Source organism: Rhinolophus ferrumequinum, chromosome 13 (genome assembly GCF_004115265.2).
Source record: "Rhinolophus ferrumequinum isolate MPI-CBG mRhiFer1 chromosome 13, mRhiFer1_v1.p, whole genome shotgun sequence".
NCBI lineage: Eukaryota > Metazoa > Chordata > Mammalia > Chiroptera > Rhinolophidae > Rhinolophus > Rhinolophus ferrumequinum.
The window spans coordinates 18,497,831-18,522,292 of NC_046296.1; the positions used below are offsets into that span (position 1 = coordinate 18,497,831).

At 54.8% G+C, this 24,462-nt stretch overlaps 1 protein-coding gene across 3 annotated transcripts in view; it reads left to right on the forward strand.

The window, feature by feature from the left end:
• The first annotated feature begins 655 nt into the window (after window positions 1–655).
• RAB11FIP5 (RAB11 family interacting protein 5) overlaps window positions 656–24,462 on the forward strand; it is a 38,272-nt gene continuing 14,465 nt past the window's right edge. For all 3 annotated transcript variants that reach the window (XM_033124726.1, XM_033124727.1, XM_033124728.1), the window contains exons 1-3: window positions 656–1,302; window positions 22,771–23,207; window positions 23,414–24,113. In XM_033124726.1, the coding sequence (XP_032980617.1) occupies window positions 872–1,302; window positions 22,771–23,207; window positions 23,414–24,113 (1,568 nt within the window). In that variant the 5' untranslated portion in view covers window positions 656–871. The remainder of the gene's footprint in view (window positions 1,303–22,770; window positions 23,208–23,413; window positions 24,114–24,462) is intronic.

Here is a 24,462-nt window from a genome sequence, read left to right on the forward strand (position 1 = left end):
TCTCCGCTGCAGTGTTCGCTGAGGTTGAGCCCAGCTCTCTGGCCTCCCGCGCCGAGGTCTCGCCGCATCCGTGGTTGCCTCCTGAGCGGAGGTTGGAGGCAACTGCAGCTCACTCTCTTCTAGGTCGCTGATGCGGGGCCGTCACGTGGAGGAACGGGAATCGTTTCTAGTTTCACCCCGGCATCTTCCAGAACAGGAGCGGGCTGGAGAAGGGGGAGCGCGGCTCCAGAAGAGGAGGGCAGCCGGGTTACGCATCACCCCCAGATGCCCGCACCAAGGGGATGGCCATCCTGGACCCGGGTAGTTTTTAGGGCAAGAGCTTTCTGGAGCAGGGACATCTTAAAGGAAGATGTGGGATTGGCCGCGAGACGCCGAACAGGCATTTCAGAACCCGCGGAGGGTGTCGCGCAGCCCCCGAGGGAGGCGGGATTTCTCGCGTGCCCTCAGCCCTGGGCGGGGCCAACGAGGGAGCCCCGCCCACCCCTCTGCAGAGGCGGCGCGCACCTCGGCTTCCTACAGCCTCCGCGAGGGTACCGTGGACAGGACGAGGGCGTGGTGGCCAGCGTCCCCGCAGCACTGCCGCACCGCGCGGGGCTGGGTCGAGGGCCGCGGGCCGCGGGGCGGGGCGGGGGGCGGGGCGCTGACGTCGCGGCGCGGCAGTCGGCCGGGGCAGCGGAGCGGCTGGAGGCAGCGGCCGGCTCGGCCCAGCGCAGCCGGCAGCTGCAGCGGTTGGGTGTGCGGGCGGTAGCGGCGGCGGTGGCGGCGCTCCTACCCGGCTCCTGACCGCCTCCCGCCGCTGCCCGGTTTCTCACTTGGTCCCGGTGTCTGCGCCGGGTTGGGCCAGCCCACGCCCGCCGCCGCTTCCCCCGCCATGGCCCTGGTGCGGGACGCCGAGCCGGCGGCTGGGCCCTCTCGCTGGCTACCCACGCACGTTCAGGTGACCGTGCTGCGGGCCCGCGGACTGCGGGGCAAGAGCTCGGGCGCGGGCAGCACCAGCGACGCGTACACGGTAATACAGGTGGGCCGTGAGAAGTACAGCACGTCGGTGGTGGAGAAGACGCCGGGCTGCCCCGAGTGGCGCGAGGAGTGCTCCTTTGAGCTGCCGCCCGGCGCCTTGGATGGCCTGCTGCGGGCTCAGGAGGCTGATGCGGGCCCGGCGCCCTGGGCCGCGGGCTCCGCCGCTGCCTGCGAGCTGGTACTCACCACCATGCACCGCTCACTCATCGGCGTCGACAAGTTCCTGGGCCAGGCCACGGTGGCGCTGGACACGGTCTTCGGTGCAGGCCGCGCCCAGCACACACAGTGAGTGAGGGGCGCGGGGCGCGGAGACGGTTAAAGGCCTGTCCTGGCGGGGCGGGTGGCGTAGCAGGACCTCGAACCTCCGCCTTGGCGGTGCGCCCTTAACCTCGCGCTCAAGGGCGTAAACCGACAAGTTGGTTCTTCGCATTTCGGGTCCCCTCCCGATACCCAAACGTGTGCCGGGCGGTGTTTGGCCGCTGGTGGGCCTTGGGAGGCTCGGGGAGGTGTGAATGGTGGCCTAGCGTCCATTGTCAAGAAAAGTTGGAAGTAGGATCCCGAGACTCTTGAACTGTGGGAACCTCAAAAAGGACAACCTTGGGACCATTCCTTGGGCCTCCTGGTGGGTCTCTCTGTCCTAGAAGGGGATGGGAACTGTGGGCGCCTCCCCCAAGCCAGGCCTGCAGGAGAGTGGAGAGGCGCTACCTCGTCCTGTGGGGGAAGGAAGGTGCAGTGTTGCCCTCAAGGGTGAGATTGAACCAAGGTGTCCCACCAGATCTAGAGACTGTGAGGGCATCTGCTTCCTGTCTGGTACTGGGATACCCTGTGCCGCTTAGAGAGAGCACTGGACTCTGCCCCTCTGTGTCTCTGGTCTGAGAGCAAGAGAACCTCTAAGTGAAGGAAGGAAAAACACTTTAGTTAGGCTTCCAGCTCCTGCCTGTCCTGCGTGAGGTGGAAACAGCGGCATGGTTAATGCACAGCAGGAGATTACCTCCCAGTAACTTCCACCTAGAAGGGCCAGTGAGGTTTTTTTAATAATTTATTTTGGCAGCGTTTAACCTTCCCTGTGTTAAGATCAAGGCTTCAGACTTGGAGCCTCATTTCCTGTTTTGGGCTTGGGAAGGATCTGGAAGCCAGTCCCCAGGACTGACAACCTGCTGTGTATCACTCAAGTGATCAGCTGGGGTCACACCTCCCCTGGGCCCCTTGGGCCCTCTGGGCCCTGGATGGGGAGGGTGAGGGGATGAGGGCAGGGGTGTGCCCTAGGTGGGGACAGGTGCTGGAAAGTTTTGCCTGAGTAGATTGGCATCCCACTGCGTACATCTAGGGAGGCTTGCCGGAGAACAATGAGCCTGGTGCAGACCCAAAAGAAAACAGGAGTTGGATAGAAAAGGATCTGACCTTGAATGTTTTGCAAAATGTGGGTTGGGACGGGCCTTCCTACATGGCCCTTTGAAGCACAGGGCAGGTTCTGGGCAGGGCTGTGACCTGGCTGCATCTCCCCCTCCCCTGGCCTTCTCCTCTCCTTCCCTCATGACTTGCTGTTTGGTTGCTGGGTGTGGGATCATGTGGTATAGCTTGGCCCTTGTTTTGTTTCTTTCCTCCCCTTTTCTGTCCTCTCCCTCCTTTCTGGCTCAGGGAGCCCAAGCGGGTGGGTGTGGGGCGGAAAGCTCTCCCCTGGATCTCTTAGCCCTTTCTTTTTCTGAAAAGGCTATCTGAAAATTCATTTCACCCCTTTCTTCCTTAGTTCTTAACCTCCCCCTCTCAGCTAATCTTACTAGACTGGTAGGTGACACATCTGGGGGGCACACAGAAAAGTCTCCAGGCTTGTAGAGAGGGGCTTCTGGGAAGTCAGTGACTTGGGGAGGGGCTTTAAAAAATTTTTTTTTCCGTTTCCTGCCCTTGTTTCTTCTTGGCCTGTGAATCATGCTCAGCTGGGCTATGTGTGCAGGCCCAAGTGGGCCTGTTTTCTGACAAGGACAGCTCCTCTTGGAGAATTTGACTTGCCACCACTTGATCTGAATGGGAGCCTTACTTGACTTTGTAGAAGTCATCTTTCCACCAGAATTGTTCCGCACCCAACTGGCTGCCTTTCCTTTGATGCGCTGACCTAGATTATTTATAGAACCTGAGAGGGTAGGGAGGAGAGGGACACTTGTGGGCAGAGGAAAAGTCTGTGAAATCAGCCTGATCTTCTAGTATACAGGACCTCACAGCATGCCCGCTGACAGAGGTTGAGGGCTGCTTGTCCCCACTCTGTCCTCACTTCCCACCTTTGGCTCTAATGGCCACTCCTGGTGGCCTTTCCTGGAGCACGCTGGCGTGGACTGCTACGACAGTAGTCTGCACATTGCCTAGTGGGGAGAGGGCAAGACGGAGAGGACCCAGGTGTATCCTCCTCGGCTTTGGATAATGGTGGAAAAGAACAGTATCACCACTGGTGGTGGTCTCAAGGAAAGCAGATGGTAGCCTTGTGTCATCAAGAAAGAACCTTGCTGGGGAGGGGCAGGTTCATGGTTAAGAGGAAAGGTCCACAGAATGTAATGGAACAGATTCCAGTCCCAAACCTTCCACCTTGTGGCAAGTCAGGTCAACTCTTGGTGCCTCAGTTTTCTCATCTGTAAAATGGGGCTAATTTATACCTTCATAAAGTTGATGTAAGAGATGACATGAGAATGCAATTAAACTACCCAGCGCAGTTCCTGGACATGGTTGGTGGTCAGTGAACAGCAGTGATGGTGGAGGGAGGTTTTGGTAACAATGTCCAGTAGTTCTGATCTGGAAGACATCCCCTGCCCTGTAAGAGCCTCTCATGTGATTGGGGGAGACAATATAGAACTTAGAGCCTGGGAAAGCCTCAGGACTGTGGGTAGCAGGGTACATACAGGAGTATGAGAGCTCCTGATGAAATGGCTGGTCCTTTGCAGCCTTCCACCATTCACTTTGCTGCTAGAGATTTGAGAACTAGGGCCAGACTTGGGAGGCCTCTGCAGCCCAGAAGCCAGGACTCAGATCAGCCTGCAATTCTGCTGCGCTCCTCCCCAGCAGTCTTGCCAGGAGCTGCCCTTGCCCTCTCAGAAATGCAAGGCAGCAGAGTCTTTAAGAACCTGGAGATCGGGGTTTCATTCCCAGTTCTGTGACTTAACTATCAGGCAAGTTACTTAACCTGTTTCCTCCTTTCCACAAAGGTCATGATAATAATCATAGAATTGTACAGAAAATAAGACATTGTCAATGAAAGCCTTGATACAGTTCTGGAACCATAGCAAGCTTTTAAAATACTAGTGTTGGGATTATTCTCAGGGTCGTGTTTTGTGTAATGATGGTGATGGTGGTGGCTGGGGTGCTAGGTACCTCAACAGCCCCCGAACCTCCTTTGTCAGTGCAGTGCTCTTAGAGGTGAGGGATTTCCCTGGGGACTTCCAAATAATTGAAGAGGAAATTACCCAAACAAAATTGAATGTGGTAGACAAAGACATTGATTATAAGCCTTTCTCCTCAGTAAAGTCATCCATGGATCACCATGGGTCTGGGAATCCTGAGATGCTTCTCCACTCAGGATTTTTTGGTTTTCCCCTCCTGCACTCTTCCTGGTACATCCCAGGGGCTGCTCTGTGTGGAGTAAAATGGTCCCTGCCATAAAGAACCCCCGTCCTGGGCCTGTTGGATCAGTGGTTAGAGTTTGGCCCCTTGGGAAAGCCGAGACTGTGGGCTCGATTTGGGTTGGGACGAGTTTGTCTTTTTTCATTCCAAAGAATGAAACTGTTCCAAAGAGTAAAACCATTGTGACGGTGGACAGGCTACTAACTATGGCCCCCTAAGAGGCTCTGGTCATTGTGCATTGATTGCATTGGGAGGCCTGTGGCAGAGGATGACTTAGGCTTGAGACCAGAGCCTTCTGGCTGGAGACCTCTTGAGGAGGGAGGGTTTGGGGCACGGGCAGAGACACTGGGGAAAATGCAGCCCGTCGGTCTAAGGTTGGGATGGTCTTTGAGGGCATCCACCCATCCCTTAGCCTCCAGATGGGCCACGTAGTACTATTGTGGGCAGATGGCGCGTGGCCTCCCACAGCCTTCTCTCCACCGGTTTCCAGATATGACTGCTCCTTAGGAAGCAGCTGAGGCCACGAGGGTCCTTGGCTGTGGCTCCTGTTCCAGCCCCAGGCCTGGAGTTGGAGGGCTGGGGGGTTGTCTGAGAAGTCGCTTTGGCTGCCAGGCAAGGGTGTGGCTGTACTGAGAAGCCAGTCATTAGGACACAGGAGGCTCCATCTCTCTCCCGTAGTTATGGGGCAGTTTTTATTTGGCGTTGTTGGAGCAGCAGCATCTGGGGCAGTGGGGAGGGGTAGGAAGTGAGTCCCCTGTCAGACTGGGCGGCTCCTCCCAGCTGGCACAGCAGCTTCCCCTTCCCTGTGCATCTGGTGCTAGGCGGTAACCCCATGTCTGCCCTGTTCTCCTCTGCCTGTAGGCAGCCAGGGCCAGGCGCAACTCAGCAGAGCCTCCATCCCAGGTGACCTTGAGGGCTGTCCCTTTCCTCTGATGGGGGCTGCCCACCTCGTTTGTTATTGCTGCCACCCTGGTGCTGTGCCGCTCTCGCCCTTGTCCAGATGTTTCCCCTCCCCTCCCCACCCTGAGTGGAGACAGATAATGAACACAATGACAGGAGCTCTGTGTTCTCTGGGAATCTCTACTCTTTTTCTTCCTTGCGCAAGGTCAGCCCTCTGCAAAACAAAGCTTTGCCCTTCCCCATGGCCAAGTAATAAAAATAAGTCCACAATGTGGGTCCTTTTTGTACCTGGCAGTCCTGTCAGGGAAGTCTGATTGCTTTGCTCTTCCTGAGCTGGCCAAGGAGCCCTTAGGCTCTTTCTTCCCTCCCTCAGGTGATGGCCGCCAGACAGGGGAGCTGGCTGGGCTTGGCAGGCCGTTTTGAGGCCCAAGTGGGGGGCCGGCCCTAGGCCTCTCCTTAGTGAGCAGTAACCCCACAAGTTCAGCTCCCAGGCGGCAGGCAGCGCTTCAGAGGAGCAGCACAGGGAGGGGCTTTGTCACCAGCTACCTCGACCTTCAGTTGACCCAGGGGTGGGGGTGGAAAGCACAGCCCTTAATCCTGGAATTCTAGTGTCAGAGCTAGAAGAGTGCTTAGACTTGTGGAAATTGAGGCTGGGAAGGGAGAGTGACAAGCTGTCAGCTACTCAGCAGTTAGGGAGGGTGGGGCTCTGTGTGGTTTCTGTTGGGCCCTGGCAGCCAGAAGAGAGAGCATTTGGGACCTTATGTGCGTCCCTAGGCACTTTCTGTGCAAGTGCCTGTGGGGTTAGTGAGAGGGGGCCACTTTAGCTGGGATTGGGAAGGGGGCCTTGGGGCTTATCTGTCAACCTGGAGGGCAGTCTAATAATCCAGAGGTCTTTCTGGAGTGCCTGGGCAGAGGCTGAGGGAGGGTGTACATAGACACCCCAGCCTCCATGCCTGGAGGACGCAGTCTTATTAGGAGAATGGACCCCCGCATTTGGAGGAAGGACCATAGCCAGGTGCTGTATTTTGGGGCCTAGCCAGGGAGCACTGGAGATATTCAGAACAGATAGAGCACCTGGGGTCAGCTGAGGTCAAGGAAGTCCTCTTTGAGGACGGGACACACACCAAAGACCTATCAGAGCGCCACCCACCTTCTCCGAGTTCCACACCGACCGCGTGCGGCGCTCTGTTATTATTGACTTGTTGGCCTAGTGTATCAGCCATTAAGCCCTTTCTAGTTGCTACCACTGTCGTAAGGACTTGACTTACTTTAGCTCATAGCAATCCCTAGAGACATAGGTACTGTTAGGTGTAACAGATGGAGAAACACTGAGAGGCGAGGTGACTATTTTTCTAAAGGCACACACAGTACACGGCAGAGCCAGGATTTGGACCCAGGCACTTGGCTTCGCGTTCTGTGCTCTTCACCACCATACCGTACCGGCCATCTCGGTGTCCCCCTGTGTCTCCATGGTCCAGCTCTGCATGGGACTAGGTGCTCAGCAGCTACCCTCCTGAGGGTTCCTCTCTCCTTCCAGAGCACAGCTCGCGGGTGGCTTCAGGGCTCTGTAAGCACGACCCGCTTCCCCCGTGGGAGACCTTGCTGACTGGGTAAGCGTGTTTGGTCTGTGGCTCCGGGTCTGCTGTGTCTGTGTCTGTCTGGGATGGGGGCATTGCCTGTCACTTTGGGAAGGAGGGTATCACTGCCACCAGGGTGTGTCTCTGGAGTCGGGGAGGTGTGGGAAGCTCAGCCTTGGCCCTGGCCACCCCTCACCTCAGGGAGATTTGCTCCCATTGGCTTACGTAGTTAGTACAGCAGGGCAGATACAGGACTTCCTGACCTTACCCAAGACGTCAATCACATGCTTGTTTCACTGTGACAGAGCGCTCTGAGCCATCCAGTTCCTCCCCACAGCAATGCAGTCATTTGCTTTTTCTTTTCTTCCTTTTTTTTGTTTTTTTTTTTGTTCAGGATCTAGGAAGCGCTGTGCCTGGATCAGGGCTTTGGAGGAACCAAAAGAAAGAAAAATGTATAGCCCTTTCCCTAAAAGGGTGAAAATATGTTCGAGACAAGACTTACACAGGAAGGGTAGTTAACCTACAAAGCAGCATGTAGAGAGTGTGAGAGAAGGAAAGGGTCAGAAGGAAGGCAAACTCTTCTAGGGTTGGAGTGATCAGGGAGGATTTCCTGGGGGAGGTGGGACATGGAATGACTGTCGTGGGCTGGGCAGATTTCTGGGAGGGAGACTACCCCTCCAGGAGAGGAGCTGAGTGCTGTGGGGGGCTGGGCCAGGAGAGGGAATGGAAGGGAGCCAAGCTTAGTTTCCTATGTGCCTCTCTCAGCAAAACAGTCTGACTTTCTGTACTTCTTACTTAGTTTTGAGTAGCTCACCTGGTTCAAATTCTAAAGGTACAGAGAGTATACAATGAAAAGTCTCCCTTGCCCTGACCTTGAGTCACCCGGCTCCTCTCTTCAGGGGCCACCGACAGACATTACCAGTTCTTGTGTGACCTGCCAAAGGTATTCCATGCATTTAAAAGCCAACACATGACGTATTGTCTCCCCCCCACCCCGCGTTGTGTGCACAAACACAACATTCTCCACACACAGGTCTCTGCCTGTGGTCAACCTGACTTGCCCACAGAGGGGTGTTTGTTGTGTGTCTCGACCTGTGGTGACTGAACCGAGACCCTGGCAGAGGGGCTGGGCCCTATTTAGGTTTGTCCTCTATAACCCAAGACTCCTTTTTGGGGTGAATATAAGGTTAGGAGCAAACTGGGGAGGGGCACATGGTTAAGTAGAATCTCCTATTCCTGTCTGCTGGACATCCCCGAGTGAGGTAGTCTGGCTGGCTCTCTGCTTCCTCCTCGGCAGGGTCGTCGCTGGTTGGTCCTGGGCCACCTCATTCCCACTGGGCTGTTGACAGCCTATAAAAGGCCCTCGATAGACACTAAACCCAAATCTTTACAGATGGTTTGTCCTACTTTTCAGAGCGCTTTACCAGCATCGCCTCATTTCGTTCTTCCCTGAGGGCAGGCAGGGTGACCCCCATTTTTACAGATGTGGAGTGTGGGGTCTCAGGAGGTGGAATGACCTGTTCAAAGTCACATGACTTGTTAGTGGCAGCCAGATTTCTGACCTCCAAGCCCACTGCTTTTTCCCCTACATCATGCTTTCGGCGGTACATACTTTCTGTTGCTATCTGGGGTGGTTAGACTTGTCTCCAGGCATTTTTATAGCTTTTTCTCTGCTGGGTGAGTGCATCTGGGCCACGTCTGAGGCAGCTGGCGGTGACAGACCTTTGGAGCCTCCAGCAGTAGGAGGGATGAGGGTTAGCCAAGATGTTTGTGCCCAGGAAGGAGGGAGGCGGGCCTGGCCGGGGTCTGCAGGGTGCTGAGTTAGCCACGTCCACGGAGGCAGGGGAAACTCATGAAGGGATGGTTCTGGGCTCCGATGACTGTTGGTGCCAGGCATGGTGCCAGGGTAGCCGATAAGAATCATCTTTTGGCCTGATAGGAAGCAATATCCTGTCCTACGATTGTGTCTGGCTTGCAGTTCTACTGTAGATACCAAATCAAAGGGTGGGTTCGGTTGTGGGTGTGGGGAACCAGAAGGGGATTGGCCTGCTGCCTGCACACTTCATGTGTCACAGTGTGTCAGGACGACTGCTAGGGGGAGGGGGTGGCATTTGGAGAGAGAGAAGGTGTCTGGATGGAGGAGACTCTGGGGAAAGGTTTTCCAGCTGTCTCTCCAAACTCTGAGTAATAACAGTTTTAGTTGGCATTTCTCCCTGCCCCTAACGGGCTTATTTTTAGAGAGGTGAAATGGCTGGTTTAAAGCCACTTAGTAAGTTGGATTAAGGACTAGAACCCAGGTCCCGTGGCTTCAAACCCCCTGGGGTTTTCCCACCTATGCGTTTAAAAACAAATGTTTTCAGCTTATTTTTGTAGCTAGCTGAGCCCTGCCAATTCCATCTCATTTATTCAGCAGGTGTTAGAAGGTGTTCTGTATATCAGGCCCTAGGCTGTGGGGGATAAAAGGTGGGTAACAGCCCCTGCTGTCAATAAGTTGAGAGAGTGCAGGGTGGAGTGGCTCTGCCAGAGTGGCCTGCAAGGGGACGAAAACTGGCCCCTCCCACCTTCACTGTTGCTCCTGTCCTGGTTTAGGATTTTTTTTTTTAACCTCTGCTCTGGACTGTTATCATAAGCTGCTGCTGCTGCTGCTGCTGCTTTTTTTTTTTTTTTTTTTTTTTTTAATATAAACCAGAATGCCAGGTTTGTTAATTTATGATGAGAAATAACTGCTAAGGCTTCAGTGGTTGCTCAGGTCAGCCCGGCTATGGGACCTGTCCCGGCTGCGCCAGCTTCCTGCTGGCCTCCCTCCCTCTCCCCTCTGCTATCCCGCACTCTTCTTCCAGCACAGCTGCCGTCAGGTCCTGTCCTTGTTTTGTCCCCTGTAGCGCTCCTCACAGACAGAATAAAGTTACAGCTCTTTAGCATGATGTTTGAAGAAGTCTCCTATCTGCCCCAAAGCACCTTCCTGCCTGTCTTCGCCTCTCCAGCCCTGGGCAACTTGTGTTTTCTGTTCCTTCCACCTGGAATGTCTTCCCACCCCCATGCTTGCCTCCTTCCTACCCCTTGTTCAAGGCTAGTAGACATGCCATGCCATTCCCTAGCTCTCCTGAAATCGTCTTCCTACTTCCTTTAACCTTCCTGTGCAGCTTATTTGTGCATTTTTTTGGTGTTGATCACCTTCTTCTTTTATTCATGGGGCTATCTTATTTCTCCACCAACATGTAAGCTTCTGGAGGACACTCCCTTACTTGTTCCCTTGTTTCTGGAAAATTCTTGGGAAATATTTTGAGCGTAGGCCACCTTTGGTTGGGTGGGGTTTCACTGGCGAGTTAGTTCCCTGTGCCTCTAAGATGTTGCGAATGACAAGATGGGCTGTGAAGCCCTCACGTGCCAGGCCCTGTGGCCATGAGTCGGTGCTCAGCACAGGCTCAGGACAAGACCAGGCTGGGCTCGGTCATAGGACAAGGAGAAAAGGCCTGTGTGCTGGCCCAAGGCTGCTCCCTGACCTCCTTAAGGGCCTAATGTAAACCCCTTTTAGTCCTAGGCGGGGACCAGAAGGAGAGTATAAATGAATCAGCGCTTCCTAAATGCTTCCATATGTGTTTTCAACCTTTCCCCACAGATTCAGGTGCTTTTTCAAAAACATAACCATAATGCCATTATCACACACACAAAATAACAACTCCTTAATAACCATCTGATATCCAATCCATGTTCAACTTTCCCTGATACCACAACTGTCTCTTCATAGGTGGTCTGTGGAGTCCAGATCCAAACAGGGCTCCCGTACTGTGCCTGGTGTTAGGTCTCCCAGTGTAACGGTTTCCTCCCTCTGTGTTTCATACCCTCCCCGATGGAGAGGCTGGGTCACTGTCCCTGAGAATATCCCACACTGTGGCCCCGGACGATGGGTTCCTCAGGATGCCCAGCTCCCTAACTCTCCAGCCCCTGAACACTAGGTCTGGAAGGCCTGTTCCCCAGGCCCCACCTCCAGGCAGGAGTCTTTCCACGTGTGGTGGCCCACTGCTGCATGACCTGAGCGAGTCTGCGTCTCACCTTCAGTGAGGCCCAGGTTAAGCTGTGGGCTCAGGGCTGGTAGCCTGACCCAGCCGTTCTGACGTCTCCGGCACCCTTTCTCCCAGTGCTTTTAGTGTGCACTGATGATGGTTGCCTTATAGGTCTCCAGGTCTGTCTTTTATGTATTGCATTTATTTGTCTATCTAGCAGGAATCTGGCATAAGGAACCTGACCTCTCAATTGTCTGGTCACTCTACACAGGGAATGGCAGGCTGCAATCGCAGGAATGACCCTTTTTCTGCCATTACTTTTCAGTTAGTGACGACTTTCAAATGAAAAGTCCACCATGCCCATGATAGTGTCATGATCCTAGTCATTTACATGGAGTTTCCTGCCAGAGCAGAGACTGTAGGGCCTCCTGCGCCTGGGGAGGCGGCACACAGGGTGGCATATCTCTGAAGGGTGCAGGTCTTTTGAGGGCAGATGATTTCACCCATGCAGCATCATTTGGAACGGCCGGTGGCTGGCCTGGAGTGGAAATCTGAGGCAGACAATGTTATGGACAGATATTTTGGTGTTTTCTCCTACAGTTTTCCATCACTTCTAGTTTTTGAGTCACCTGTCTTCCCCCTCTGGAACCCTGAGCCCCCCCCCCCCCCATTTGTACGAACTCTCTCGGGGAACTAGAAGTGGAGAGTAAGGCCGGGAAAGGGGAGCTGGGTCAGGATTTCTTCCTCTCCTTCACGTTGGCTCCTCACTTTCCCTTCTAGAAGATTCTCCAGCCAGTACGTAGAGCAGCACAGTTGTCTTTCATAAGGGCCTGTTGGCTTCAGTTGACGCGGGAGGGATGGAATTCGATTCTACATTTATCAGTTTTGCAGGCCCCTCATCCCCAGCGTGGTAGTAGCTGTTCACCCGCCCGAGGTCAGGTCGGTCTCCCGAGGCTGGAGCAGCGGCCACAGCCAGAAAAGAGAGGTTGCAGAGCCGGTGGGTTGCCGCTGTAGCAGGTGAGGCTCAGGTGGGGACCGACTCTGGGAAGCTGGAGATTGTGGTATTGGGGGCATGATGGAAACAAGCTGTGGGAGCAGTCTGCTCCAGCCTGCTCGCAGGTGTCCTTGGCTGTTTTCGTTTCTCTGGAGCCCCCTTCATCGGCCTGCAGGGCGGGTGAGGATCAGGCTGAGCCCTGCAGCATGACACTGGGGAGTCTCAGGGCCGCTGGCCAGCTTCTTGCCCGTTGTGAGTGGGAACTGGGGAGCAGTGCCTGTCCCCTGCCTTGAGATCTCAGCTTGGGTGCCATGCATTTGGGCAGGAAGGCAAAGACCTGCCCTTCTGATACCTTTCTGCCCTCCCTCCTCTAGAGCAGGTGTTCTTAGCCCTTTTTGTGCCACGGACCCCTTCTCAGAACAAGATCTTCAACTACCTAGGATCACACAGTACACAAGTGACATGGAGGCACATTAATTAATATATTAGAACATTTGCTAAAGTAACATGTGCTGTATTACTGTGTTAAATAATGTGATCCAGTGGTGGTCTAAGAACGTTAAAGTTCGAAGTAGCGATGAGTATATGAGTAGACAATATTTTGCGACATTGGTAACATCTGTGATGTGATATGAAAATACCTGGTTTCTCCTGGTGACGCCCTCAGGTACTGCTACTCTACTGCTGCTGCTGCAGCAGCAAAATTCATAATTGGAAGAAATGCTAAATTTCAATTAGCAATTAGGGGCAATAAAGATGTAATTTTTCTTCCATCTAACACTTATCCCTTGCTCTACAAGGGAGTGAGCAAGGGATATAAGGAGTGACTTATAAGGAATGACTTTAGATTCTTTGGTTGAGCAGGAACTCGGGTTTTTGGGCCCGTGTGTGTGTGTGTGTGTGTGTGTGTGTGTGTGTGTGTCACTTGCAGAGGGAGGCAGCCTAGTGCAGTGATCGAGGTCAGGGGCTCTGGAGACAGGGAGCCTGGGTTCAAATCCTGGCTTCCCACTTACTGAAAAGAAGTGTTGGACGTAACCCAGTGGCCCCCGTCTGCCTCTGCAAAATCATATCAGCCCCATTCTCTTGAGTGCTCCACACATAATCCTTGTAGTGGATTTGTGAGCGGAATGGGGGTGGAAACTGAGGCAAAGAGAGATGAGATGACCTGGTCAAAGTCACAAAGCCCTGAGTGGTGCGGATGGGGCGTAAACCAAACAGCCCGGCCCCAAAGTCTGCTGGTGGCCACTCTCAGGGTCAGCTTCCCACACCTAGCTCACAGGGCTGTTAAAAGGATTAGAAAGATATAATTTGGTGTGTTGAATGCTTAGTATAGTGCCCAGCGCACAAATAGGTGCTAAATGAAAGGTGAAGTTGTTCATGGTGATAAGACTAGTGGCCTGGGGCTGGGCTAGAGTGGGGTCAGCAGCCGCCTCCATTCACAAGGCCGGGTGCTTCCCAAATCTGGTTGGCACCGTCTCTCTCAGGGAAGTTATTGAGATTCTTAGCTCAGAGATGGGGATGAGGGTGTCAGGGTTAAAGAAGATCTCCTTTGGGAACTGTCCCCTTGAAGCCTGGCTCTTGTGGCCCCTTCTCTTAGGAGGTTTCTGTTGGGGGATGGTGGGCAGGGAGGCCCCTCTTTGCTCTTTGGGAGCTGCCAGTGTCATAGGTAAGACCCGTGGATTTGTACTGATGGAAACGTTACACAGTTGTTCAGTTGTGAACAGGGACAAACACGTTCCTAAGTCAATTCATGGATTAATATGTTAGTTCATTGAACAAATATTTGAATGTCCACTATTTTAAGAGCTGAGGAAGCAGAGATGAGCAGAACAAAGTTGCTGCCTATAGAGCAGGGAAAGACAGATGTTAAATGGCTGTGCATAGGAAGTCTGACAATTAAGTTCATGAACTTCTTGCAACGACGTTGCTAACCTTTTTTGATATCAGAGGGATTATTCATTAGGAATTTGTACCCACTGGACAGACAGTTAACCAAGTTTACTATTTGGAAGTGCTGAAAAGGCTGTGTGAAAAAGTTAGACGACCTGAACTTTTCACCAGCAATTCATGGCTCTTGCATCACGACAATGCACCAGCTCACAGGGCACTGTCTGTGAGGGAGTTTTTAGCCAGTAAACAAATAACTGTATTGGAACACCCTCCCTACTCACCTGATCTGGCCCCCAATGACTTCTTTCTTTACCTGAAGATAAAGGAAATATTGAAAGGAAGACGTTTTGATGACATTCAGGACATCAAGGGTAATACGACGACAGCTCTGATGGCCATTCCAGAAAAAGAGTCCCAAAACTGCTTTGAAGGGTGGACTAGGCACTGGCATCAGTGCATAGCTTCCCAAGGGGAATATTTCTAAGGTGACCGTAGTGATACTCAGCAATGAGGTATGTAGCACTTTTTCTAGGATGACTTCACGAACTTAATTGTCAGACCTTGTACATACACCATTTTACTGTGGGATACACGTGTGCTCACATGCACACATGCATGAACACACAATGTCAGGTAGTGTTAAGTACGCTGAAGAAATAAAATAGGTACAGGGCCGGATTTAGTTGGGGTACTGAGGGAAGACTGGAGAAGAGGTTCAGGTGGATGGAGAGCTGACATCAGTGAGTGAGGAAACCGTGGCTGAGATCTGGGCCTGTGTCTCAGCAAAGGGAAGAGCAAATGCAGTGGCCCTGAGGTGGGAACATGCTGGATGGATTCAGGGACACCATGGTGGCCAGTGTGAAATTAGAGACTCAGAGTCAGAGGCGCCGGGACCCAAAACATAGGGCCTTTCTGCCATTCTGAGGAGCGGGTGTGATGTGCTCTGACCTCACCTGTTTGCCAGGTGGAGCTCGGATGGTTAGGCGACAGAGAAGCAGGGAACTGTGATATCCAGCAGGAGATGATGGAGGACCGCACTATAGGGTGATAATGGGAGAGGTGGAATTCAGGATATAATTTGCAGATAGAACAAAGAGTTCAGTTTCTTTCTTTTTTTTTTTTTAATTTTTTAATTGGGGAATATTGGGAAACCGTCTGTTTTTCCAGGGCTCATCAGCTCCAAGTTGTTGGCCTTCAGTTCTAGTTGTGGAGGGCGCAGCCCAGCTCCAAGTCCAGTCGCTGTTTTCAATCTAGTTGCAGGGGGCGCAGCCCACCATCCCATGTGGGAATTGAACCGGCAACCTTGTTGTTAAGAGCTTGCACTCTAACCAACTGAGCCATCTGGCCGCCTCTCTGGCAGCTCAGCGGCAGCTCGTTGTCTTCAGTCTAGTTGTGGAGGGCGCAGCTCACTGGCACATTGTGGGCATCGAACCAGCAACCCTGTTGTTAAGAGCTCGCGCTCTAACCAGTTGAGCCATCCGGCCGCCCCAAGAGTTCAGTTTCGATGTGAGTTGTGAGGGGAAAGAGAGACAAAGATGGTTCTTTAGTTTGGGGCCTGAAATAAATGACGTGTGGGGCCTCAGGAAGGGGCACGATTATTTGGGCCATAAGCTGTGCTTGTGGCTGTCACAGTCCCCGCCAGCCTTGTCTCTGACAGGAACCACCCTGAACACCCTGGCACGTGGCATGTGTTTGATGTCAGCCCTCCCAAGAGTGTTGGGCTTTTCCAGTTATGCTGTGTGGCACCTGTTGGCCCAGCTGGTGTCCTGAGCAATGGGTGGAAAGCCAGGTAGCCCACTAGCAGGAGTAAGTAGGGCCATAGTTTTGCCCCAGGAGGGGCAACTGGTCCCCCACCCCTTCCGTCTCACCTTTGTCCTCTGCCCCTGCGGTGTGTGGGGAGGGGTCCAGCTTGGCAGGAGGCTGTGGCCTGAGTCCTAAGTCCACGCTGGGCCTGCTGAGCTTTGTCAGGCCAAGGGAGCGTAGGGGAGGGATTTCGGCTGAGCAGGGGCCCTTAGAACTTCCCCATGGTCACCTCTCCCAGAAATTCTGGACCCATTGATGGCTGTTGGGGGAGACTTCTCTCAGTAAAAATGTTAATGGTCTGGGGCCAGGTCAAAACTCTGAGGTTTCCTCAATGACTTCTCAGGGCTCTATTCTCCCAGGATTGTGGCAACCCCTTGAACGTCTTTCTGGTCTTCATAGCCGATGTCTGTGCCTCTTTGGGCGTCTGTGATGGATGTCCAGGCCTTTTCCAGCCTTTGTTCTCTGGAGGTTTCCAGAGGCATGAGCGTTTGCATTCAGCTTGATGAGAAATGCTCTGCCTTACAGGCTAAGGGCACGGGCTGGCAGTTAGGCATCTTCATGGTTAAGTCCGGACTCTATCCCTTACTAGCTGTGTGACCTTGGGCAAGTTGCAAAGCTTCTCTGTTAGTTTCCTCATCCACAGAATGGGGAGAAGGGACCCTGTCTCTCGGACTGTGTGGATAGTGAAAGAGGCACAGAGCTTGGCCCGCAGTGAGCACACAACTGACTCTGCTGATCCTCTAGCCCCATCGTGCGTCTCCCTCTGTTCAGGCACAGGCCCGTCTCCCTCTGTTCAGGCACAGGCCCAGCGCTGTCAGGCCCGTCTGTACCAACGGGGTCAATCTGCATTTTAATCAGACCCAGGGAGCCTTTGTCCCTTTGCAGTTTGAGAAGCGCTCTGAACTGCACTCCTGAAGAGCAGCACCCATAGCTCTGCATGCCTCTTCAGGGGCAGGACATTTCCTCTGCGGCTCCTTTCCCGACGGTGTCCATCCTGTCTTGGCTACAGACATCCCTGGGACAAGTCCCAGATAATGATCATCGCTGTCAGAACCCTTGCTTCCTGAGCATGTGCTGCCCGGGCCTCAGTGAGTTCAGGTGCCCCTGACAGTGCGAGTGGAGGTGGGCACGATGCAGGTGGAGCCGTTTAGGACCCGCAGTGAAGGACAGGCAGGTTGGCGATTTACCTGCTGCAGGGGCCAAGGAACCCGGGCTTTGAGAACAGCCGTGGCAGGGGAGCTGTGCTGGAGTAGAAGGGCTGTCCTTCCGCCTGTCTCAGGGAGAGAGCCCTCCTGGGAAGGAGGCCGTGTTTGTTTTAGCGCTCCTTATTTATAGGAAGTGCTTCGTGGTGCCTGCCCCCAGCCCCACCACCACATGCGTGTGCCTCTGGTAAATCATCCCCTCCCGCGGGAGGGATGAGCATCACGAGGTTCAGTCCTCCAGACTTTGGAAGGCAAGCCTCAGCCAGCCAGGGAGCAGGCAGGCTTCTCTGGGTACCACCCGCGTGTCCCTGAGCATGATCCCACGGAAGGTTGGTCTCTGACCCAGCAAGTGATGTCGACCAGCCAGGGGACCGTCCCCCTATGGTCCTCACACGGGGGCTGGTGAATTCAGTCACCTCAGGGGGGACTGCTCCTCTTCACTTAAAGGTGTATGTTCCCAGGTCTGGCCCTTCCAATCCTGGAGGTTTTAGGTGGTGTCTTGGTATGAGTAGGTAGAAAAGCAATCCTGTGCTGATGTGGATGTAGCAGGTTTGCACGCCTCCCTGGCGAGCTCTGAAGACCAGAGCTCTGTCTGGTGAGCCAGCATCTCGATGTGTGTTGGGGCCTTGGTCAAATCCTGATGGGACTTGGCTGGGCCTCAGCCATGGTGGGAGTGACAGATTAGACCTCAGCTTGGGCCTTGGCGTTGGAGGTCCTAGGGCGGCAGTGGCCCACCCAGGCTGGCGGGTGCAGGGCAGTGAGTGAGAGAGAGAAAGCTGGGGTGGCTGGGGGAAATGGTGTGCCGAGGAGCAGAAACTCCAAAACCAACGGCCAGGCCTAGCGGCCCTGCTGCTCCTTGCATGTGGCCGTGTCCTCCGTGGAATTGAGGGCGGGTGCTTGGTAAAGGAGCCAGCAGACTCCCTTTAAAGGCCAGGCACAGTGCTCAGGCTTAGGGATTCAAGCACAAAGTGAAAGTTCCAGGAACTCTGTGTGGGAGAGGATGGGACTGAATGGGAAACGTGCTGACCAGACTTTGAGTGTGTCATCCTCTCAGCAGCCCTCGTAGGGTGGTGTCGCCACTGGATAGCAGAGGAAGGGGAAGCTTAGGAAAGTAATCTGGTGGGTGGAGGTTTCACACCAGTAAGCAGGGGGGCCAGATGTGCACTCGGGATGCAGAGCCAGCTCTGAGCCACCGTACTCTGCGGCCATGTGCGTCCAGATGAGAGCCTCTAGTGAGGGGGTGCAGAGCAAGGGGAAAATGAGGAGAGTGGACAGTGAATTGCTGAGGGCTTATAACACCTCCAGGCTTTACTGCCAGGCATTGTTTCTCTACTTTGGAGCTGTGTGCCCTGGGGGACACAGTAAATATCCACAGGGCACGCAGTCCAGCCACGGAGACCCTGGGCACCTGGGAATGACAATACCAGGTGGTCAGAGCCGAGTGCAGCCAGATGGGCTGTAGAGTGAGTTTGGTTCAGAGTATGTATGCCTGGTCAGAAAGAGGAGGGTTGGACTGAGCCCGGATGGTGGCAGCTGAGAGAGCGTTCTGGAGGAGGTAGGACTTGAACTGGGGCCCCAGGACCCTGCTGTCTCTTTCCCTCTGGGAGCCTCAGTCTGTAGGGATGAGATGCTCAGCTTGTTTGCTCTGGGGTCTGCTGTGTGTGGAGCCCTGTAAAGAGAATGTCTGCATCCTTTCACTGAGGAGCCGTCAGTCCATGTGGGCACTGTTTGGGGCTTCCTAGCCCCCACTGGACTGTACTGCTGTGCCTGGCAGGCCTGGGGTCTGCTGGTGGACCCTGTGGATAGGCAGAAGGAAGCAGGAAGCAGGGGTGGGAGGAGGGAGGGTTGTGGTCTGGGAGCTGTTGGTTGTGGTCCCCTGCCATCTCAGCCCGTGTGGGTCACACTTTTGGGGGAAGGCCTGTTGTGGTCGAGTCCTTGGAGAACCCAAGGTGCCAGGCGTGGTGGGCTCAGTCCTGCCCTGGCCTGGTGGGCAGAGGGAATTGGGGTAAGGGGGTAGGAAGAGAGCTGGGTGACAGTGGCTGGAAGTCCAGAAGCAGGTCTATTCTCAGCCACAGTCTGCTCTGGAAGAGGTGGTCTCAGAAAATGGTGAGGGAAGAAGCCTTTTCTTTTCCCTCCTGGCCTCCGTGAAATGCAGGTCCACAGAGAATCCCAAATTCCCTGCAAGAGAATCAGAGGTGACCTTCTAGGGGCGGCGGTTGGGAAGGACAGGGGACAAGGATCCTTTGGGCAGAGGACCTGAGCCTCCCCCTGGGTTAGGGAGGCACACGCCCTTCATCAGAGGGGGTAGGAGGGACAGCCCAGCAGCCCATTCTGGGGCTCAGGCAACTGAGGAGATGAGACAGGAACGGGCATTTTCTTGTCTCTTTTTCCTGTTACGACAGTAATATATACTCCTTATAAAAAATTCAAACAGGACGAAAATAGACAATGCCGGAAGTGATAGTTCCCTGCAGCCGTACCCCCCAGAGATAAGCGTGGCTAATGCTGTGGTGTGTGGCGCGTGACCAGGGGGGCTGAGGGCCCCTGACCTTGATGCCCCAGCAGAGGATGTCTGCTTGCTGATCCCAGCTGCTCAGGGCTTGGAGGGTTTGGGGCTGGGGGCCATACACGTATTCTCTTTTGCCCCACCTCCCGGGGTCATCCTGTCCTAAATGAAGCCTAGGCCAGGGTTGGGGAAAGTGACTAGGGCGTGGCCTTGAAAGAGGTAAAGGGTCGGGCCCAGGGTGGGCATGGGGTTGAGAAGGTGGAGGTGTGGGGATGCTGATGCTGGCTGCTTCCTCCGTTTAGGAAACCTCCCCTCCTGCCCCCCCACACAGCCTTTCCGTCTGTCTGTCTCCCTTAGCTCTCCCCTCCCCTCACTTCTCCCTTTTCCCTCCCTCCCGCCGCTGATTGTGGGGAGATACGCAAGCACCCCCTCTGAGCAAACCCCCTCTGAGCCGGGCTCTGCGCCCTCCCTGTTTGTGCCTCGCCTCTGCTGAGCCGGCCTTGCCAGGGATGGTCTCTCAGGTTTGGGAGGGAAAACCGGCAGCCGGGCTCACTGTGCTCAGGCTGTTGAGCGGTCCCCCAGGTGTAGCCCATGATGCGCACACAGGAGTTTAGTCATCATGGCTCTTCCAGGGATGCAGTTGGAGGTGCCCCTGGGAAGAAGACCTTTTTCTTTTTTAAGTTTCAGCATTGAGAACAAAAATAAAAACACGCACCGTCTCCAAGCCCTTGCACTGACTTAATTCTGGACATTTGGATGTCTAGGGACTTTTCACACGAAAGATCACCCACTCCCAACCCCTTCGTGTCCAAGAGAAGCTCGGGGAGCTGGTGCTGTGGGGTAGGCAGATCTCGGGTGGAAGGTGACCGCCTAGTGCTGACTGAGGCATGTGGGTTGTTGTGTAATGTGTGTGGTACAGTGTAGTGTGTATGTGTGGTGTGGTGAGTAGAATCGTGTGTGGAGTGTGTGCGGCTGTGTGTGTGTGTGTGTGTGTGTGTGTGTGTGCACGCACCAAGGGACTTGTTGAGTCCTTTAGTGACCGATTTGACCGTCTGTACCAGGCTTTAGTCCACCATCATGCTTGATTGGCTGGGTCTAGAGTTCTAGGCACCAAGCTTTTCCATCAGAATTCTGAAGGCATCACTTCACAGGTGCCCAGTGTTGGTAATGAGGACCTGGTCCTCTTCTGTTCCTGGATATCTGAGCCTGTCTCCCCTTTTTGGGAGCCTTCGGCGTCTCCTCTTTATTCCTGGTGTGCTAAAACCCCCCAGGGATGCCTTGGCTGCGTCTGTCTTTGTTCATTGTGCTGCATACTCGTAGGTCCTTCTGTGGGGTGCTCACGCCCTTCAGTTCGGGAAACCGTTCTTGTATGATTTCTTTCGTAGTTTTGTCCTCTTTGAGTTCTCTGTACGTACTCTCCTTTCTTCTTCTTTTTAATTAGTAAAGTTTGTTGTGTTAGAGCAGTTTTGGATGTACAGAAGAACAAGGGGAAAGCACAGTGCTCTCACCTACTCCCTAAGCCCTCCCACCCTGCCCCAATAACGTTAGTGTGGTACATTCGTTACAATTGATGCACCAATAGCGATACGTTATTATTGATTAGCGCCTATAGTGTACATTAGGGTTCACGCTGTGTTTTATATTCTGTGGGTTCTGGCAAATATATAATGGCCTCTATCTGCCATTATAGTATCACACAGAATAGTTTCACTGCCTAAGAGTCCCCTGTGAGTGGTTGATTTTCAGGTTGCTCAGCTCTTGTTTTGTGGGTGGGAGGGAGGACCCCCAAGCTCCTCACACATGGGAACAGACTCTGCTCTCTTTTTTGACTCTCCAGTGCTTTGGTGGTGAACCTCCTTGGATTGACCTCGAATAATCACCTCATCGTTGCCCTTCTACATTCTGGAGGTTTCCTCCCATTTATCTTGGAACACATCCTTGGACTATTTTATTTCAGCTCTTATGGGCCAGGGAGGTTATGCATTCTGGGTGCTGGTTTGAGAAAGGGGGCTGATTTCCAGTCACTCCTGTTTTCAGCTGCATCTGACCCCATCATTTCAGGTTGGTGTCCTTAAGTCCAGAACCTTTCTGGTTCATTCTCTCTGTGGAATCTCTCTGCTCACATCCTTGGAGCTAGGCCGGAGTGTGACCTGGGTGAGTCCACAGAGACCCTAGCCAGGCAGGATCGGCTTGGTCAGCCCTTCCTTCTCGGGCCTTCTCCTAGGAGTCTGTCTGAGTGGTTGGGGAGGAGGATTTGGGAAGCAGACGAATGAAGATCTCCCTGCACAGCCCTCCCCTGTAGGGTGGGTCCCACCCACCCTGGTCACGTGTGTGAGGGGGTCTCTGGGAGTGTGTGATGGGAAGAACATGGCTCCGCCTCTCCCCTCTCCTTCCTGGGAGCTGCTTGTTCTCGATGAGTTACTTTCCCTCTGAGCCTCAGCCTCCTGATCTGTAAAACTGGGGCGGCGTCTCTGACGTCATGGGTTTGTTGTGAGGTATAAGTGGGAATAAGATGAGAATCCCTGCACTCCATTGTAACACACAGTAGGTACAAGTGCTCTTTGCCTTCCCTGAGTCTCTTGCTTAAGGCCCCTTTGTGCCGTTTTGTCTGCTCCTACATCTCGCAGAGGTGTTCCTGGCAGGGCTTGGGGTGAGTCAGTGAGTGGGTGAGGGTGTGTGTGTGTGTGTGTGTGTGTGTGTGTGTGTGTGTATGTGTACATGCCCTAGTGTTCCTGTGTTCCTGGCCCTGGGCCTCTGGGTGAGCTGTTCTTTCCTGGGCTCGCTAGTGGCTCGGAGCAGAGCTTTAGCTGGGACTGGCCGGAGGAGATGATGTAAACAGGGAAAAATGTGGGCAGGTCAGTCCATACCAGGGGCCTGGAGACGTGAGGATCCCTGCCAGCCCCAGCGCCAGCCCTCTGGGCCACAGAGTTTCAGTTGTAGGGGGCACGGGCAGAGGGGAGGTCTCTGAGCTCCAGGGAAGGTGCTGGGGTGCGAGGGGGCCATGGCCTGGTCACTGCTGCCCTGCCCAGTAGCACAAGGAGCTTCCCCTACCCAGGATGTGGTTTTCTCCATCCTGGAAAAGTTTTGGATAGTTTCTCAGCTATGCCTGTGGCCTGAAAGGCAGGGCCTGTGTGTCAGAGCAGGAGTCTGTGGGGAGAGGCTGTTGTGACCCCCAAGGCAAAGAGGGGCCCCGTGAGGTGCCTGGCCAGCCTGCTGGAGGCCAGGCTCCCTGTGTCTGTGACCAGAGCTCTGCCCGCTCCCCCTCTTCTCACAGGTGGTACAAGCTGCACTCCAAGGCAGGCAAGAAGGAGAAGGAGCGTGGGGAGATCCAAGTCACCATCCAGTTCACTCGCAACAACTTGAGCGCCAGTATGTTTGACCTGTCCATGAAGGACAAACCGCGGTCCCCCTTCAGCAAGATCAAGGATAAGATGAAGGGCAAGAAGAAGTATGACCTGGAATCCGCTTCTGCTATCCTCCCAAGCAGTGTCCCGGGGGATCCTGAGCTGGGCAGCCTGGGAAAGATGGGCAAAGCCAAGGGTTTCTTCCTCCGCAATAAGCTGCGCAAGTCATCCCTGACCCAGTCCAACACCTCACTGGGCTCCGACAGCACCCTGTCCTCGGCCAGCGGGAGCCTGGCCTACCAGGGCCCAGGCGCCGAGCTCCTCACGCGCTCGCCCAGCCGCAGCAGTTGGCTGTCCAGCGAAGGGGGTAAGCAAGCGAGGGGCCGTGCCTGCCGGGGTGGGGAGGGCATGCGGGGTGGGGAGGGCCTGCCGGGGTGGGGAGGGCCTGCCGGGGTGGGGAGGGCCTGCAGGGAGGGGAGGTTGGTCTTTCCCCTCAGGGGGGCAGGGTTGACCCAGGGCCAGGAAACAGGGCTTCTCTTCCCTGCACTAACCCCGAGTGTGCTTCCTTTTTAGGCAGGGACTCTGCACAATCCCCTAAGTTGCTCACCCACAAAAGGACCTACAGTGATGAGGCCGGGCAGATGCGAGCAGCTCCTCCCCGGGCCCTTCTTGACCTTCAGGGCCATCTCGACACCTCCTCCCGCTCTTCTCTCTGTGTCAATGGGAGCCACATTTACAACGAGGAGCCCCAGGGCCCCTTGCGGCACCGGAGCTCCATCTCGGGCCCATTTCCACCCTCTAGTTCCCTGCACAGTGTCTTTTCCCGGCCTTCTGAGGAGGGGCCTCCGTCTGCAGAGGACTTCTGGAGCCGAGGCAGCCACGGCACCAGCAGCTCAGAGGCGGTGCCTGGAGAGGAGCCGCTGAGCACTCAGGCCAAAGTGCTGGCCGCTGGGGCCAGCCACTCTGGAGAGGAGGAGGGGGCCCGGCTCCCGGAGGGGAAGCCAGTGCAGGTTGCCACTCCCATAGTGGCCTCCTCTGAGGCTGTGGCAGAGAAGGAAGGAGCGCGGAAAGAGGAGCGGAAGCCCCGGATGGGCCTCTTCCACCATCACCACCAGGGGCTGAGCCGAAGCGAGTTGGGGCGCCGTGGCTCTCTCGGGGACAAGGGGGGTCCCACCGTGGGGGCCTCCCCCCATCATTCATCCAGCGGGGAGGAAAAGGTCAAGAGTAGCTGGTTTGGCTTGAGGGAAGCCAAGGAACCAACTCAGAAACCCAGGTACGTCTTTGGTAAGACCAGCTTGGTCCCTCGGGGAGGATGTGGGGTGTTTGCAGCCTAGATCCTGGTGCTGGGAGGACGGAGCCCGTGGCCCTCGGGCAGGCGGCTGGGGCTCTGGCTTTGCATGGTTGAGCGGGGCTTCCCTAAGCCAAGGCTCGTTGTCTGCACTTGGATACAGGTGAGTCTCGAGGGCACAGTGCTCTGAGGGCCCCGGGGACTGAGGCGTCCAGGCCTTCCTTGGCCGGCCTTGCTTCATGAGTTGGCACACCAACCCCTGAGGGAACGGGGAGGAATAGGAGAAAAGCAGGAAGGCCGTTTGTGTCAATTCTTTGCTGCTTCACCTCCACCT